General features: G+C 47.0%; 1 protein-coding gene and 1 long non-coding RNA gene across 4 annotated transcripts; one reads left to right on the plus strand and one right to left on the minus strand.

The window, feature by feature from the left end:
- Positions 1 to 86: 86 nt before the first annotated feature.
- Positions 87 to 12822, plus strand: C1qtnf9 (C1q and tumor necrosis factor related protein 9). Of its 3 annotated transcripts, NM_183175.4 has the most exons (4): positions 87 to 121; positions 4229 to 4415; positions 8978 to 9040; positions 11205 to 12822. In NM_183175.4, exons 2-4 carry the CDS (start codon positions 4250 to 4252, stop codon positions 11975 to 11977), a joined length of 1002 nt encoding a protein of 333 aa, NP_898998.2. In that variant the 5' UTR covers positions 87 to 121; positions 4229 to 4249; the 3' UTR covers positions 11978 to 12822. The 3 variants fall into 3 exon arrangements, with proteins under 3 accessions (NP_898998.2, XP_006519046.1, XP_006519047.1); XM_006518983.2 differs by lacking the exons at positions 87 to 121; positions 4229 to 4415 and adding an exon at positions 8747 to 8875; XM_006518984.2 differs by lacking the exons at positions 87 to 121; positions 4229 to 4415 and adding an exon at positions 8747 to 8863.
- On the minus strand, positions 7793 to 16502 carry Mipepos. Its single transcript, XR_001781278.2, has 3 exons — positions 16426 to 16502; positions 15967 to 16314; positions 7793 to 8323 (listed from the first exon to the last, which is right to left on the minus strand). It is a non-coding gene; the product is annotated as a mitochondrial intermediate peptidase, opposite strand (long non-coding RNA).

Raw genomic sequence — 16502 nt, forward strand, 5'->3', positions numbered from 1 at the left:
CTGCTATTTTGCACTTAGGTTCACTGGGGAGTTCTATGGCAGGAAGGCTTGATTTTATTAACAGTGAGAGGGTTCCCTGTTTGCACAGTGCCAGGATCCAGCCTGCAACTCCTGGGCTCAGGTAAGTGCACTAAAGGATATTTTTTCACATTCAGCACCCGGGTTCTGAGGTAGCCACGTGTGGTATAAAGCCCTGGGTAAGAACAGAGATAATCTGCTTCTTAAACTTTTTTTCTAAAGGACAAACCAGGTGCGGTGGTTCATGCCTGTAATGTCACACTGTGTAATGTAATGACACAAAAGGTTTGGGCTACAGAGTAAGTTCCAGGACAGACAGCCTGGGCTATAGTATGAGACTGTCAGACAGACACACAGACACACACAGACATGCACAGAGACACACATACACATAGGAAGGGAAATGAGGAAGGGAGGGAAGGAGTGAGGGAGGGAGAGAGAAAGGGGGAAGAGAGAGAGAGAGAAAGAGAGAGAGAGAGAGAGAGAGAGAGAGAGGAGAAGAGAAGAAGGAGGAGGAGGAGGAGAAGAAGGAGAAGGAGAAGAGAAGATAGAAAAGCAGAGAATTTCATCTGCCAGAATTTTGCACTACTGGCCTAGGAAGAGGCATTTTAAAAAAAAAAAAACAGGATAAATCACAAAAATAACAGACCTTTCTAGAAAAGCTTATAGATCATCAGCTACACATTTAATGAGTGTTTTAATAGTTGTGTATATGCTGATTTATATGGTCTATAAAAACAATATATGTTGAAGAAAAGATGCCTACTGTAACATTGTATCAAATACATGGGAGAAATAAATGAAGCCAACTTAGTGTAAGGAATGTCACCGGGCAGTCTTACACTCAAGCAAGCTGAGCCTTAGCAAAGATGGCTCGCAAGCTGGCCTGGTGAAGCAGACCTGTCCCCAGCACTTGGAGTGCTGGGGCAGGACCATGAGTTCTAAGCCGGTCTGAGCTGCATAGAGAGACCCTGACTGGGAAAAGTGTTCCCTTGATTTCTGTTAAATGTTCGTGTGTGGGGTCTGCATAAGGATTATGAAGTGTTTGCGGGGGGGGGGGGGGCATAAGGAACCTGGAATGTTTGAGAACACATGGCTGTAAATTAGAGAAAATCAGAAGAGGTACCAAAAATGGCTTTTTAAAAAAAAAAAACAATGTGTGTGGGTGTTATGCCTGCACTGTGTGTACCACACTGGGAGCCAGGAAAGGGCGTCTCATCGTCTACAAGGGCTTCGAGAGCCTCCTGGTACTGGAAGATCAGCCATTTCTCCACCCACTAAGTGGCTTTTCATGGAGAAGGTGGGAAGTGAGGCAGAACACCGGTAAAGCCCGGAAAAGTCAATCTAGGGTCTACCAGTGGCTTCTGCACCCAGCAGCAGGAGTGACGACTGCAGAGAACTCACTGGGTTGGCGCTAAGAAAACTCAGCTGCCTGAAGTGGAGTGGCCTTGTGACTGAGGGAAACCTTGGGAAACACTTTCAGTATCCCATCATTCTCTGCAGCTTTCACCAGAGGGCGACATCATCTTTTGGATGTCAGTGTCTAGCTACAGAGGGGCTGGAGAGATGGCTCAGGGATGGAGCCCCAGGGGGAGTAGAGTTCATTTCTCAGCACCCACATCTGGTGGCCTGTAACACCAGCTCCAGCAATGTCTGATGCTCCGGCCTCAAAGGGTTTTTATGTTTGTGTGTTATGTGTGTGTGTGTGTGTGTGTGTGTGTGTGTGTGTGTGTGTGTGTATGTGCACACACACAATTAAGAAAAATAAATAGCTACAAATGTGTAACCAGCACTACAAAGACATCTTTCCTCACAGGAAAGCCTCTTACTACATCATTCTATACATTAACATGTTTGCCTATTTGCATACATTTCTAGTTTTTTATAATATACATACATTAACATCCTCATAATGTGCCTGATTTTAAAAATGTTAAACCTGTGTGTGTGTGTGTGTGTGTGCGCGCGCGCGCACCTGCGAGTTGTATGAATGTCCTCAGAGGCCAGAAAGGGGACTCCAATCTCCTGTAGCTGAAGCTATAGGTAGCTACCTCCTGTGGGTGCTGAGAGCTGAAGGCCAGTCCTCCACAAGAGCACTGCGTGAACTTAGCTGCTGAGCCATCTCTCCAGCCCGATTTTAGTTCTTTTTGTTTGGCTGGGTCTTTTGAGACAGAGTCTCATCTGTACCCAAGCTGGTCTTGAACTCACCATCCTTCTGCCTTCATGCATCTTTTACATATTTCACTGACCTTCATGATATTCTCAGCACTTACGCACTGGTCTACTTCCCAAGGCTATTCTCAAGCATTACATATTGTGCCCTTTTCCACCTTAGCAGAAAATACTGCAGTTACCGTTGGCACACAGATCTTTGCTGTATTATGAATAACTGCAGAGATGGTACTACTGGATCAAAGAGACAGACACCCTGCTTTTTGCCATTACAGAGGATTGTGGACATCTACATTGCTGGCCACAGTACATAGGATCTGGGGTCTGATGGGTTGCATTAACCCATGTGTTCTTTGGTTTGGTGGGGGAGGGATGCGTTGCTCTTTAAATATTAAAAGAGCTGCCATCACATAGTCCTTGTATCCACCTGTCACTGCCCAGCCTCCTGCTCGGTACTAAATATCAGGGACTGGGGACGTAACTCTCAAAGTACAGCCAGGTGAGCTTTTGAGTCCCATGACTTTGTATCAAACGCAACGCCCCTGCCAGGCAGGTCCTGGGGGACAGATGGTATGACACTTTGCACACTCACAGGGATCCTCAGCTCGATCTGGAATCCCACCCATTCAAATCTCAAAGACTCAAGCCCCTGCAGGGGCTTGCATGCTGATCCTGTTATGGGGAGCAGTTTGCCTACTGATCTTGCCCAGATCTCAGCTCCAACCTGAGGCTGAAGACATTTAATGTTTTGTTGTTTTTATTGTGATAAAATACATAATAAGATATATAATAGGCTCAAACTTACTAGTCTAACTAATTTAAGTGTATGGTTGAATAGCAGTAGATACAGTCACACCATCCTGAAACCATCGCCGTCATTGACCTGCAGAGGTCTCATCTTCCACTGAACAGCGCCCCCTCCCTTCAGCTCCCGGCACCTGCCATATTGCTTTGCTCCATGATTTGGATCACTTCGCATACATACCAGATCTGTCTTTCAGTCCCAGAATGTCACCACCTAATGTCCTGGAGGGGACCAGGATTTCCTGCTTTTCTGGGGCCGAATGACATGCCACTGTATTTATATACTACGTATTCTTTAACTGCTCATCCACGGATGTGCATGTGGCCTGCTCCCCCTAGTGGCTGCCAAGAATATTGCTGCCAGGAACCCCAAGCATAGTCAAACCTTTGTTGTTGTTGTTTTGTTTTGCTTTGTTTTGTTTTTTATTCCCAGGAATAGAGTTGCTAGGTCAGATGGTAATTTCACGTGGCTTTTTATTTTTAGTGTGAATTTTCATGTATATTGTGGTCAAATGTGGTCTTTATACTAGCCCCATGGGATAAGAAAGCATTTTTCTGTGGCTTAAAAAAGTAGCTTGCTCAAATTGAAACAATACATAGGAGAGTCTCCTGACCTCAAAACTTGGCTTCCACATTTATTGACCATTAAAAATGGTCCCAACCATGTGTTGCCATCTAAGAACAATGTCCCTTCCTTCCTTCCTTCCTTCCTTCCTTCCTTCCTTCCTCCCCCCATCTTTCTTTCCTTCCTTTCTTCCTTCCTTCCTTCCTTCCTTCCTTCCTTCCTTCCTCTCTCTCTCTCTCTCTCTCTCTCTCTCTCTCTCTCTCTCTCTTTCTTTCTTTCTTTCTTTCTTTCTTTTGCAACAATGGGGTCTCAGCACATAACTGAATACTGTTTTGACCCGGAACTTGTGATTTCTCTCTCAGCCTTCTGAGTGCTGGGATAACAGTTGGGTGCCATTATGCCAGGCTTTGCAACAAGCTTCTTCTAGTCCAGGTTGGTCAGCTACCTGGTCTCTGGTTTTCTCCTGCCCTGTTCATCTGACGCAGTAAGATCTGGTTCAGGCCTTTGTCAGTGCAGAGACAGGAGGCCCTGTCACTCCTCAGCACCTCTGTCCTTGCTGAGAGACCAAAACCTGTCTCATTGAAGAAATGAGAGGCAGTGTTCATGCCCAGCAACTGTACCTGCACCCAGGGGCTATACATCCTTCAGTTTCTGTTTTCCCTCTTTCAGTTGAGACCCTGTGGTCTGACCATGAGGATTTGGTGGCTTCTGCTGGTTATGGGTGCATGCACGAGAAGTGTATTCTCCCAGGACACCTGCCGGCAAGGGCACTCCGGCATCCCTGGGAATCCAGGTCACAATGGCCTACCTGGAAGAGATGGACGAGATGGTGCCAAGGGTGACAAAGGAGACGCAGGTACTTGACACTTGCTGCTTCTTATGGCCTTCTTCTATCCCTTCAGTCACCCACCTGCCACTGGTATACTGTTCCACCTGCCCACTGAGCCCTCACCCACCAATGTGCCCTGCAGGTGCTGAATGAAGTGCAGGGCAAGGTCAACTGCACCCCACCCCCACAGGCTTCTCGTCGACAGCAGATGACTGTTAACAAGTGTTCCTACAAAACAGGCAGAAACACAGAGTGGGATACTGCGGGTGTGATGCATCATTAGTATCATGAGATCAGTGGAGCAATCTGATGGCTAAGGACAGAGGCAACCCCCATGCACAGGGAGAAGGCCCACAGTGGACGCCTATAGCCATAGAAAGCACAGAACCCTACCCATGTCTTGCTTCCTCCTATATATGCATCATCTATGATAATGTTTAATTTCTACACTAGGTAAGGAATAATTAACCATTAATAATAAAAAAGATTAAGGATTACATTTTAAAGTTCCCAGCATCAATTTTTCTTACACTTAGAGAAATTTATTGTTACAGTTAAGGTTATGTTGCCATCAGCATTGTGAGGTTGCCTTGGACATTTGAATATCTGAGATGGCTGCAAAGTGACTGACAAGGAGGTAGCATATGGCTTCCCAGGAGCTGTGGCCATGGCATGTACCACCATGTCTGGGTCAGTGTTTAGTTTTGAATGTATGAAGGATTTTAATATGATTTATTTATTTATATAAATTCTTAGTGTATGATTGCTCTGTCTGCATGTAGACCTGCATGTCAGAAGAGGGCATCAGACCCCTTTATAGATGGCCTTTTGTACCATGTACGTGCTGGGAATTGAACTTAGGACCTCTGGAAGAACAGCCAGTGCTTTTAACCACTGAGCCATCTCACCAGCTCTGAATATATAAAGTTTTAATGTTTATTATCAGATATTTTGTACACATGAAGCAGAGGGGTGATTACAAGATAAATCAAGAGGAATATACCTCAACCTGGTATGCCAACTTTGTTTACTTCTCCCTTTGCAAACATTTCTCCATCTTTCTTGGTTGTTAATCCCTCCACCCTTTAAAAAAGGTTTTTTTTTTTTAGATATTTAAATATTTCTTATGTGTATGGATGTTCTTTTCTGCATGCATATTTAGGCACCACATGTTTGCAGTGCCCTCAGAGGCCAGAAGAGGGGGCATTGAGCCATCTGGCTGTAGCCCCAATGTGGGTGTTGGGAATTGAATCTGGGTACTCTGGAAGAGCAGCCAGTGCTGTTAGGATGAGTTCAATTCTAACTCGTTCTCCCCTTCTCTCCCTCCCTCCATCCGTCTCTCCATAGAGTTGCATGTAGCACAAGCTGGCTTCAAACTTGATATGTACTCAAAGACATACTTGAACTCTTTATCCTCTTGCCTTTGTCTAATGAGTCCTGGGATTATAGGCGTGTACCACTCACTGTACTTGGCTCAAAATCTATCTATCTATCTATCTATCTATCTATCTATCTATCTATCTATCTATCTATCTATCTATCTCATCTATCTATCCATTCATCTCTCTTTCCCTGTCTCTCTCTCTCTCTCCTTCCATCTTTTCCTCTCACTGGTGGTGGTGGTGGTGGTGGTGGTGGTGGTGGTGGTGGTGGTGGTGGTGGTGTGTGCGTGCGTGCGTGCGTGCGTGCGTGCGTGCGTGCGTGCGTGTGTGTGTGTGTGTGTGTGTGTGTGTGTGTATGTGTACATCATTTTTAGGTATCTCCCTCTATTCTGCTCAGCTTTACAGAGGGCAGGGTCTTCTGCAGTACCTGAAGCTTTCATGTGGACCAAGCTGGCTGACTGGCTAGCGAATCCTCACGACCCCCGTTACCTCCCCCCGCACCCCCCCACTCCCTGCGTTCCAGTCCTCGAATAGCTATGCTCGAGTTTTTACATGGGTGGTGGGGATTTGAACTCCAGTCCCTTGCCACAGACCACCCCAGTCGAGTATGGGGGTCCCTGGAATGAGGGTCCTTGAAGCTAGGTGGGTAAGGATTCGGTGGTGACAAACAGAAACAAACACAGAGGCAGTTTGAATCTGAGTGTATTTTGCAGCTCTCAAGCAGGGGATTTAATACATTAAAAAACCAAACATTACACCTCTTAGAAACTGCATCCAGTGAGACAATCACAGATACCAACAAAAATCATTTGGCACAGTAAAGCGCAAAAATCATCCAACCATTACAACTCTGAAACTATGTATTCAGTGAATCACAATCAGAACAGGTAAGATCATTATAAATCATCAAAATAGAACAATTCTAAAAGGATGTATTCAGTGGGGGCTGTCGTCCAAGTCTAGTGGCATATTTCCAGGAGCAGGTTAATAAATCTTTAACGGTCAGTGCTCTTAACCGCTGAACTAACTCTCCAGCCCCATGGTCAGTTATTATTTAACATCTAGTGCCTGATTTTTTATAATCTTCAATGTATAAATTTAAACTATTGTAATTCTTTTGTTTGTTTGTTTGCTTGTTTTTGGTTTTTGTTTTGGTTTTTCGAGACAGGATTTCTCTGTGTAGTCCTAGCTGTCCTGGAACTCACTCTGTAGACCAGGCTGTCCTGGAACTCAGAAATCCGCCTGCCTCTGCCTCCCAAGTGCTGGGATTAAAGGCATGCACCACCACGCCTGGCTACTAATTCTTTCTAATTAAAGCTTTCTTTACCATAAACCAAAATTCACCTCCAATGACACATGTGTAGCCATATGAAATTTTATTGTTGGGGAAGTTTTTAATCATAATAGTTTTGTAAATGATTTAGAAAGTAAAGCATTGATTTCCCTGGGAATAAGGTCATGTTAGTGGCCCCATCTCTAGGGATGGTTTCTTACCCATTATTCTCACTTAAGATCTTGGCCTAGGCTACCAGGAACATGTAAATAAGAAAAGGAATAAGAGAAAACAAAAGATAGATTGCCATGAGAACTATGGCTCAATTTTTTTTCCTCCGGCGAAGAGTTCCACAACCGGTTCAGGAGGCCTCCCCCTTTTGAGGTCAATCGCCTCAGTCTGTGGAACTTGTCACACAGATCCTACTGGAGGTGGTGTAGTAGTCCCTCATTCTTTGTCATTGAACTACCTCTCCAATCCTATCAAATCAGATTTCTTAAAAGCATATGTTTTCTGGGCCAAGTATGGTGTTGCATGCGTTTTAATCCTAGCATGTAGGAGGCAGAAGCAGGTGGATCTCTGTGAGTTCAAGGGCAGTCTGATCTATATAGGGAGTTCCAGAACATTTAGGGATACATAATATAGAGACGCTGTCTCAAAAACAATCATGTTTTTTTCTGTATTTTTCCATTCCGTTCATACATCCATACACATGTGTAATGTGTATATATATATGTGTGTGTGTGTGTGTGTATATAATTATATATATGTGTGTGTGTATACATATATGTATACTTAATGTGCTGTTTCTTAAGAGTGATGTTAACGCACGGTGCTTGGCAGGAGGATCTGCTGCTCCTTCACCTGGTCCTTTGAAGATGTGCCGTGTGTTTTATAGAATCAACACATTGTTCAGTGCCATGACATACACATTCACAGTTGTTCAGGTAGATGTCCATGCCCTGGCCTGTATGATCATAAAAGCTTTGAGACCATGCTACAGAATACAAGAACTGGGAAGTAGGCAGGGAAAAAGAGAAGTTAGGGTAGGAAGACTCGGGCTTTGGGGTGGTGCAGAGGGTTGGGGATAGTGGGGTGGAGGCTCGTCTCTGTGATTCAGTGGATGGTGGAGTGGAGGCTAGTCTCTCCTCTGTGATTCAGTGGGATCCAGGGCTTGCTTGGGAGCTTCAGAACTCCAGGCATTAGAGATGCATATCAGCCTATGTCACTCTCTGGTCCTGAGGGATGAAGGATGTCCCCAGCTGCTTGTCACCCCACACCTAGAATAGTAAGGTTGATATCTTAGGGTCTTGGCTGATTTGAGTGAGATAAATCCTGGAGTAAAGCACGGCCTTGTGAACTCTGTTGGCACTATAGCCTGGCCATTTCACCTTGCTTATGCCAGGTGAAGAAGGGACTCAGTGGCCTGCTCCCAGCCTTGGGACTAGTGCATTGACAAGCAGAACCCCATCACGGCTTGTTCAGTGGCAGTCACCCCTAGTCTATGGCGTCTCCCTTCCCCAACCGTCAGATCATGGAGTTCCCTGATGTCTCATGGAATCTGGTGAGCCTTCCGTTCCACTCTTAGAATGAGTTGTGGGAAGGCAACAGAATGAGAGGTACATCTGGCACCTCCCACAGTCAGACCTCTTCCAACTCCTCATCCTGAGACACAATTACAGCATGGCTCTCAATGTCTTAGTTTGCCTTGCCTCATGCTCCTGGTGCTCAGAACGTCACCAACCATTTCAGATCCTGCTCATCCTACACGACTGAACACCCTGGATACACACTAGTAGTCGCCACCTTCACCTGCACTGGTGCGAAAAGAGGTGGGCTGGGGCACCCCAGGACTCCCTGCATCAATCACTCCTGGAGACTCAACCAGGAAATTGGAATCTCAACTTCTGTCTGCTTTCTTCCCTTCTCCCTAGGAGAACCAGGACATCCTGGTGGTCCAGGAAAGGATGGAATTCGTGGGGAGAAAGGAGAACCAGGTCAGTGGCTTTGCACAGTGCTTTAGTATGAGGCTGAGCTGATGGCAGCTGTTCAGTGCTGCTGTGGACTGACCTGTCTGGTGCTCCCAGAGTGGCTCACTGTAGTCAGGGCTTGCTAAAGGAACAGAACTGATAGAATGAATGTATATAGATTATAAACACACACACACACACACAGAGAGAGAGAGAGAGAGAGAGAGAGAGAGAGAGAGAGAGAGAGAGATGAGAATTACAAGCTGGGGTCTGAATAGTTCAACAATGGCTGTCCTGCAATGTAAAGGCCCATAATCTGTTAGTTGTTCAGTGTATGAGCCTGGATGTCCCAGCTGTCCCAATCTGGTGCTGCAGTCCTGGGTAATTCCTAAAGAGCTCCTGGTCTTCAGGCTAGATTGGAATCATGAAGAAGTAGATTCTAACACCAGAATGGACCAGCAACAGGATAGATGAGTCTGCCAGCAGGGACAAGGACAAGCAGGCAAAAAAGGAAGCAAATGCTTTCTTCTTCTGTGTCCTTTCACTGTGGGCTGAAGACAGAAGATGTGGCCCAACCTTAGGGTGGGTCTTCCCATCTCAAATGAGCCAATCAGGACAATCCTCACAGTCTTCCCATCTCAAATGAGCCAATCAAGTCAATCCTCACAGGCATGCCCAGCTGCTTGGGTTCAGTTGATTCCAGATGTAGTTCAGTTGATAAAATTAGCCACCACAGCCACCCACAGGTTCTCTCTGCTACAGATGCACGCAGGTATCCGCACACTCTTCCTGGGAAGGTCCACGTGGGACTTCGTCTCAGCTCCTTTTTGTGAGCTGTGGGATCTGCCGTGCACTGAGGCAGCCGCAGATGCTACACACAAGTGTTGCCGTGTTCTCTGGGAGCTGCACCCAGAAGTCCAAAAGTTGCGTTTTATGAACTTTTTTTTTGCATAATGTGGAGTCTTACTTGGTTTTGCCAGTACTGTGGATTAAACCTAGAACTGCGCGCCTGCTAAGCAGATGCTGTCCCACCGAGTTCTTTTTAGAAGACACTTGTTGGCATGTATTCATAGATAACAATGGCTTCACTATGACAATTCCACACATGTATGAGATGCTTCAAGCACATTCATTGCATGACCCTCTCTTGGCCAGTCCCACCGAGCCCATTCTTCTTCTGCTGCTTCTCCTCTTATGCCTTTTCTCTTTTCTTGTGTGTGTGTGTGTGTGTGTGTGTGTGTGTGTGAGAGAGAGAGAGAGAGAGAGACCCAGTGTGCTCATTAGAGTGTTTATTGGTGCATGGGTAAGCATGTGCTTATAGGAGCAGGTGACCCTTACTGATAGCTCACTACCCAAGTAAATGGGTCTCCCTACACATCAAGCACTGACTATAGTCATCCTTGGCTATTGTGAGTTTGAGGCTCTCCTGGGCTACATAAGACTCTGTCCCCAAAATCCCTAGGGACAGATGATGACCTGAGGGCCATAATGAACACCTGGCTTCAAGGCCACTCCTTAAGGAGTGGTCACTTCCTTGGGGACTGAAGTCCCATGACTCGGCAGTCTGATTGACCTGCTCCTTGTCATATTCTGTCTCTGATGTGTGCTTCTCCCAAGGGTGGCCTTGTTTTGGGGTCGACATGGGTCACTCTGGTGGTACAGTTGTCATTGTTCATAGGAGCCTTGACACTAAGGAGTGCTTTTGGAGCCTGGGGATGTGGCTCAGTCGGTAGTGTCCTTACTTAGCATACTTGAAGCCCTGGGTTCTGTTCCCAGAACTGCATAAACTGGGAGTGGCAGAAATAGGCACAGTCCCAGCACCCAGGAAGCACTGGTGGGAGGACCAGAAGTTTAAGATCATCCAGTCATCCTTGACTATAGTCATCCTTGGCTATTGTGAGTTTGAGGCTATCCTGGGCTACATAAGACTCTGTCCCCAAAACAAACACCCCCCAAAACCCCCATAGTTGTGTGTGTGTGTGTGTGTGTGTGTGTGTGCGCGCGCCTGTTGTGTGTTTATATATACATTTCCTCACATACAATTTGTGCATTTTTGAAATTTCAGACTCTGAGTAGATCTTGAACCCATATCCTACTTTGTCTCAATGAAATGCTCAGTGGTAGAAACTCCAGCATTGCTTATGAGGGAGTGTTTTTTTAAGCCACTTCTTCATTGTCTCCCTCTATTCAGGAGCAGATGGAAGAGTTGAAGCAAAAGGCATCAAAGGTGATCCAGGCTCCAGAGGATCTCCGGGGAAACATGGCCCAAAGGGATCCATTGGTCCTACAGGAGAGCAAGGGCTGCCAGGAGAGACTGGCCCTCAGGGGCAGAAGGGGGATAAAGGCGAAGTGGGCCCCACTGGACCCGAAGGACTAATGGGCAGTACTGGTCCTTTGGGTCCCAAGGGCTTACCTGGCCCGATGGGCCCCATCGGCAAACCAGGTCCCAGGGGAGAAGCTGGACCCATGGGCCCCCAGGGGGAGCCAGGAGTCAGAGGAATGAGAGGCTGGAAAGGCGATCGAGGAGAGAAGGGGAAAGTTGGTGAGGCTCCCCTTGTGCCCAAGAGTGCTTTCACTGTGGGACTCACGGTGATCAGTAAGTTCCCTCCCCCAGATGCACCCATTAAATTCGATAAGATCCTATACAATGAACTGAACCACTACAATGTAGCGACGGGGAAGTTCACCTGCCACGTGGCAGGTGTCTATTACTTTACCTACCATATCACTGTGTTCTCCAGGAATGTGCAGGTATCTTTGGTCAAAAACGGGGTAAAAGTCCTGCACACCAAGGACAGTTACATGAGCTCTGAGGACCAGGCGTCTGGTGGCATTGTGCAGGAGCTGAAACTCGGGGACGAAGTGTGGATGCAGGTGACAGGAGGAGAGAGGTTCAATGGCTTATTTGCAGACGAGGATGACGATACCACGTTCACGGGCTTCCTGCTGTTCAGCAGCTCTTGACACAAGGACTCTGCACGTGGGCCTCACAGAGGGCTCTCTCTGCTGGTGAACGTGGTGCCTACAGAACTCGCTTGGGGAGGGTGGGATGTGACTGCATCCATTCCTCAGATTATCGCATCCATCCTACAATGTATACCTGGGAAGTTAGTCCTACAGATGCCGTCATTTGAACACATGAATGAACACTAAGAGCCACCAGCAATGTATCAGTGTCCCCTGAAGGCTTCCCCTCCATGTCACTGAACAAAGACTGAGTCCAGATTTGAATTCTCTAGTTCGTGAATCCTGTGTTCCCCACTACACCCCGCACCACCCCCATCTGTTTGCTGTATGAGTCTGAATCCGAATCTGCTTGAAGACTGTCTTGTGAATCTGTCCTTGTCCCCAACAAAGGGTTTTGCTCTCTCTTTTATTGAGCAGTACAAAAAAACAACACACGGAGAAAGGGATGAGGGATGCTTCATAGACATCTTTAACAGAGTCTTACACTGAGTCCAAGTGTTCCCAATTCACCCAGATAACAACAAACAAACACCATTAAATGGGGTGGGGGAGGGGAAAGGAAAGGAGACGGGGTGGGGAGGAAGAGAGGAGAGACTAGATCTGTCATGGGCTTTTGAAGCCTCAAGGGCCTCTCTCAGTGACATGTCTCCTCTAACAAGGCCACGCCTAGTCCTTCCCAAACAGTTTCACTAACTGGAACATTCAAACATATGAGCCTAGGGGGCACCATCCTCTCTCTCCGCATTCAAACCACCCCAGTAATGCAAGGGGTACTTTCATCACAATGCACTGCCACAGTTGCATGTGTGTCACTTGTTAAAGAGTAAAAGAATAAGCAGTGATCCTGTCTGTTGTGATTAATTTTTCATGCTGGAAACGGAACCCAGGGTTTGTGCGTGCTAGGCAAGAAGCTCTGCCATGGAGCTGTCCTCAGCCTGCTTGTTACGATGTATTTCACATATCACCTTTCCCTTACCCAGGACATCCTTTGCATGCGTGGGTGGTGGGAAGAGTGCTGATGCCACGGTCTTGCTCTAAGGGCTGTATTATGTCTGCTGTTAGGGAATGCAATGGTCAATGAGCTGGGGTTACAGCTGAGCAGGCATGGCGTTTGTAGAGCACGCGTGAGTTCCATTTTCAACACCAGGAACAAATATTTATTCCATTTCATGATGAGCAGCTTTAAGCTGATGTCAGTGAGACACCCCAGGAGGCTTCAGATACTTTATTTTCTAACATGTGTGTCTATGCTACACAGTTCAATGAATAGTTGGGCTGAATCTATAATAACTTTCTCGGACTTCCATAATCAAGGTGGATGGCTTAAAACGTCAGAATGCATCCTGTCATGGCTCTGGAAGCAGAAGTGCAAGGTCCCCATGTCAGCAAGACTGAGACTAAGTCCCTGAAGGAAGGTTCTTCCTTGACACAGCTTCTAGTAGCCCCTGGAGTCCCTTGGTTTGAAGTGCGTCACTTCAGTGTCTCTGCCTGTAGCTCTGCATTGGTTTCCTTCTGTAACAGCACATGCCCAAATTTTCCTCTTCTAATGAGGAGTACACCAGTCATTTTGGATTCAGATCCATCCCAATATGATTGTATCTGTAAAGACACTACCCCAAATAAGGTCTGATTTGCAGGTATCAGAGCTTGGTACTTTTACTTAACTTTTTTTTTTTTTTTTTCGAGACAGGGTTTCTCTGTATAGCCCTGGCTGTCCTGGAACTCACTCTGTAGACCAGGCTGGCCTCAAACTCAGAAATCTGCCTGCCTCTGCCTCCCGAGTGCTGGGATTAAAGGTGTGTGCCATCACCGCCCAGCAGAGCTTGGTACTTTAAAAATGTCTTATAGGGAGACACAATTCTACCCACAATAGTCTGTCCTCTAGACTTGCCTCCAGGTTGATGTCCTTCCTATGTCCTATCAGTCAACAGACCTGCCCTAACATACAAAATTCCAGCATTATCATTTATGCCTAAAAAAATCATCCTTGAAGTCATTTAAATCAGCAACAAGAGGGACCTGTTGTGTGGGACATCTGGGAAGAATCTAGCGAGATGGAAATCTTTAGTCCGGCAAGTTATTTGCTTTCAAAGTACAGTGTTAGGTTAGACATAAGATGCCCATTAAAGGGAGACAGGAGAGGCAAAAAGGGCCCAGGAGTTTCAAGCCAGTCTGAAACCCAGCAGGGAAAACCCCAGTATTTGAAATGGTCAGTCTTGCCACAACGCTGTACTTCCTTATGCGATCTCACTGCGGGACTCTTAGGGAGTGTTTCAGGCAGATTTTCTTCCGGCCCACCTGGGTACCTGGCAGTGATGGTGAATTGTCCACACGTATCCGAAACTCAGATGCTCACTGGAATGAACATGCTTTTACAGGTGGTTTCCAAACCCTGGCTGTGATGGCTAGCTAATCTTCACTGTCAACATGGCCAATATTAGAAGCGCCTTTGAGACACCCCTCTGGTCATTACTGTGAGAGCTTTTCCAGAAAGGTTCAGTTAAAGAGAGATGGACCTGTCCTGAAAGAGAGTGGTACTGTTCCAGGGGCTGGGGTCCAGACTGGAGAGAAAGGAACACAGGAAGTGCTAAACTAAGTACCAGCACTGAACTCTCTCTGCTTCCATCCACCCCACTGTGAGGGGAACTCATGCTATCACCACTCTAAGCTACTCCTGTGTCCTCTCTCCCTCCCTCCCCCGCCTCTCTCCCTCCCTCCCCCGCCTCTCTCCCTCCCTCCCCCGCCTCTCTCCCTCCCTCCCCCGCCTCTCTCCCTCCCTCCCCCGCCTCTCTCCCTCCCTCCCCCACCTTTTTCCCTCCCTCCCCCGCCTTTTTCCCTCCCCCGCCTTTTTTTTTTTTTCCCTCCCTCCCCCCCCCCCCCCCCCCCCGCCTCTCTCTCTGTGTCCTCTCAACCCCACCTCCCAAAGGCTGGGATACCACAGTCCCTTTTCTGTCTACTGCCCCCCCCCTTCTACCCAGAACAATCTCTCAAGGAAAAATCGAATTTCTCATAATGAAACCCTTCCTTCTAGGCATGGTGGCTCCTGCCTGGAATCCCAGCACCCAGGAGGATGCTGAGGCAAGACTGCCAGTTTGAGCTCAGACTGGGATACATGGTGAGTTACAGCCTGGAACACGGAGTGAGAGCCTGTCTGCAAACCAGTCAAACACACACAAAACCTTCAAAATGTTCATTTCTCCCCTACCAAGGTCTATAAAGCAGATATGACTGCCACCCCTCACGTCACCTTCTGCAGGAGAGATGACTGCACCTTCAAAAGAAAGCTCTGCTTCCGGCAGGACCCTACACCCTGAACCACGGTGGTGTGGCTGTCCTTCCTCTGGAGAAGGCTAGGGGTGTAGAAAGACTTCCCCAAGCTTTCCCAAGTCTGCACTGTCATTTCTACTTTCCCGGGCACTCGACCACAATTTCCCAATGCCCTCCCTCCCAGCCTCTGCCTTCCTTTCATTTTCGCAGTAGGACATTTCACATTAGTCCTGTCTGTACTGATTTAGATTTTAGACTATCGTGATGAGACACTGGGAGTTAGATCGACTCCCTGGTGGGCAGGCAGAGAGAAAGGGGGGGGGGGACCATGGCTAGGTGATGATGGTGGTGAATCTCCAAGATGCCCAGCTTCTTCCTCAACCTACCGTTTTCCTCTCCCACCACCAGACCCCATTGCTGATGGACCTGCTCAATGAAGTCAAGACTGGGTCAGGACATGTCACACAACAGTTCTGGGCCAACCAACCACCCTAGATTTCTTCAAACTCTCCAGCCCTAAATTAGGAGCAGAAGGCTCTGCAGAGGCTTAAAATAATAATAATAATAATAATAATAATAATAATAATAATAAACCCAGCCCCTGAGAGGAGTCTCTCTCTCTCTCTCTCCCTCTTTTTCTCTCTCTCCAGCTTTCTGAGTCCCCTTTGCAGAGAGTCTTTTTCTGTGTGCCTGTTGCAGGAAACACACACCTCACTCACCTTCCTTCTACTCCTAATTCTGTCCACGATGCTTAAGATTTCTCTGCTGCTCCATGCTGGTCTTCAGATTTTTCCTGCCTTTTAATTCTTCGGCTGGCAGAAACAACAAACCTGACCAAGACTCCTAGACTATATCATTCCAAAACCCTTAGACCGTATCAATAGTTTCCAAAGTCAAAATAGATGATAATTCTCCAATAGTTAATTCACATGGCTATACACAACCATAGCTGGTGGGCATGCAGACATGGAAGTGACTTCAACAACTTTTGGAGAAGACAGGTGCCTTGGATTTCGACTGCTTGTGGTTTCTTCTGGATCCTTTCACGCGCCGCCATTGAGTCTCCTCTGAGAATCAAGAAAGCATCAAGAAAGCATCTTGAGTTCTCACATTCATTCCTGGCACCTGTAAAAAGTTCCAATGCCTGACCCGACTTCCTTCTCCCTGTGCCCTAGTACCACTGTCAAACTCAAATCCAGGACGTTTCTTCCTCCAGACACACGAGGGCGCTACGAAACTGGAGCTGCTCAGAAGG

The sequence above is a fragment of the Mus musculus genome, chromosome 14 (genome assembly GCF_000001635.26).
Source record: "Mus musculus strain C57BL/6J chromosome 14, GRCm38.p6 C57BL/6J".
NCBI lineage: Eukaryota > Metazoa > Chordata > Mammalia > Rodentia > Muridae > Mus > Mus musculus.

Excerpts from the sequence above, each read along its gene's own strand:
- C1qtnf9 (NM_183175.4), top strand. The coding sequence starts at position 4,250 with ATGAGGATTTGGTGGCTTCTGCTGGTTATGGGTGCATGCACGAGAAGT. Across the intron at positions 4,416-8,977 it reads GGGTGACAAAGGAGACGCAG|GAGAACCAGGACATCCTGGT; the intron begins GTACTTGACACT and ends CCTTCTCCCTAG. Across the intron at positions 9,041-11,204 it reads TGGGGAGAAAGGAGAACCAG|GAGCAGATGGAAGAGTTGAA; the intron begins GTCAGTGGCTTT and ends CCCTCTATTCAG.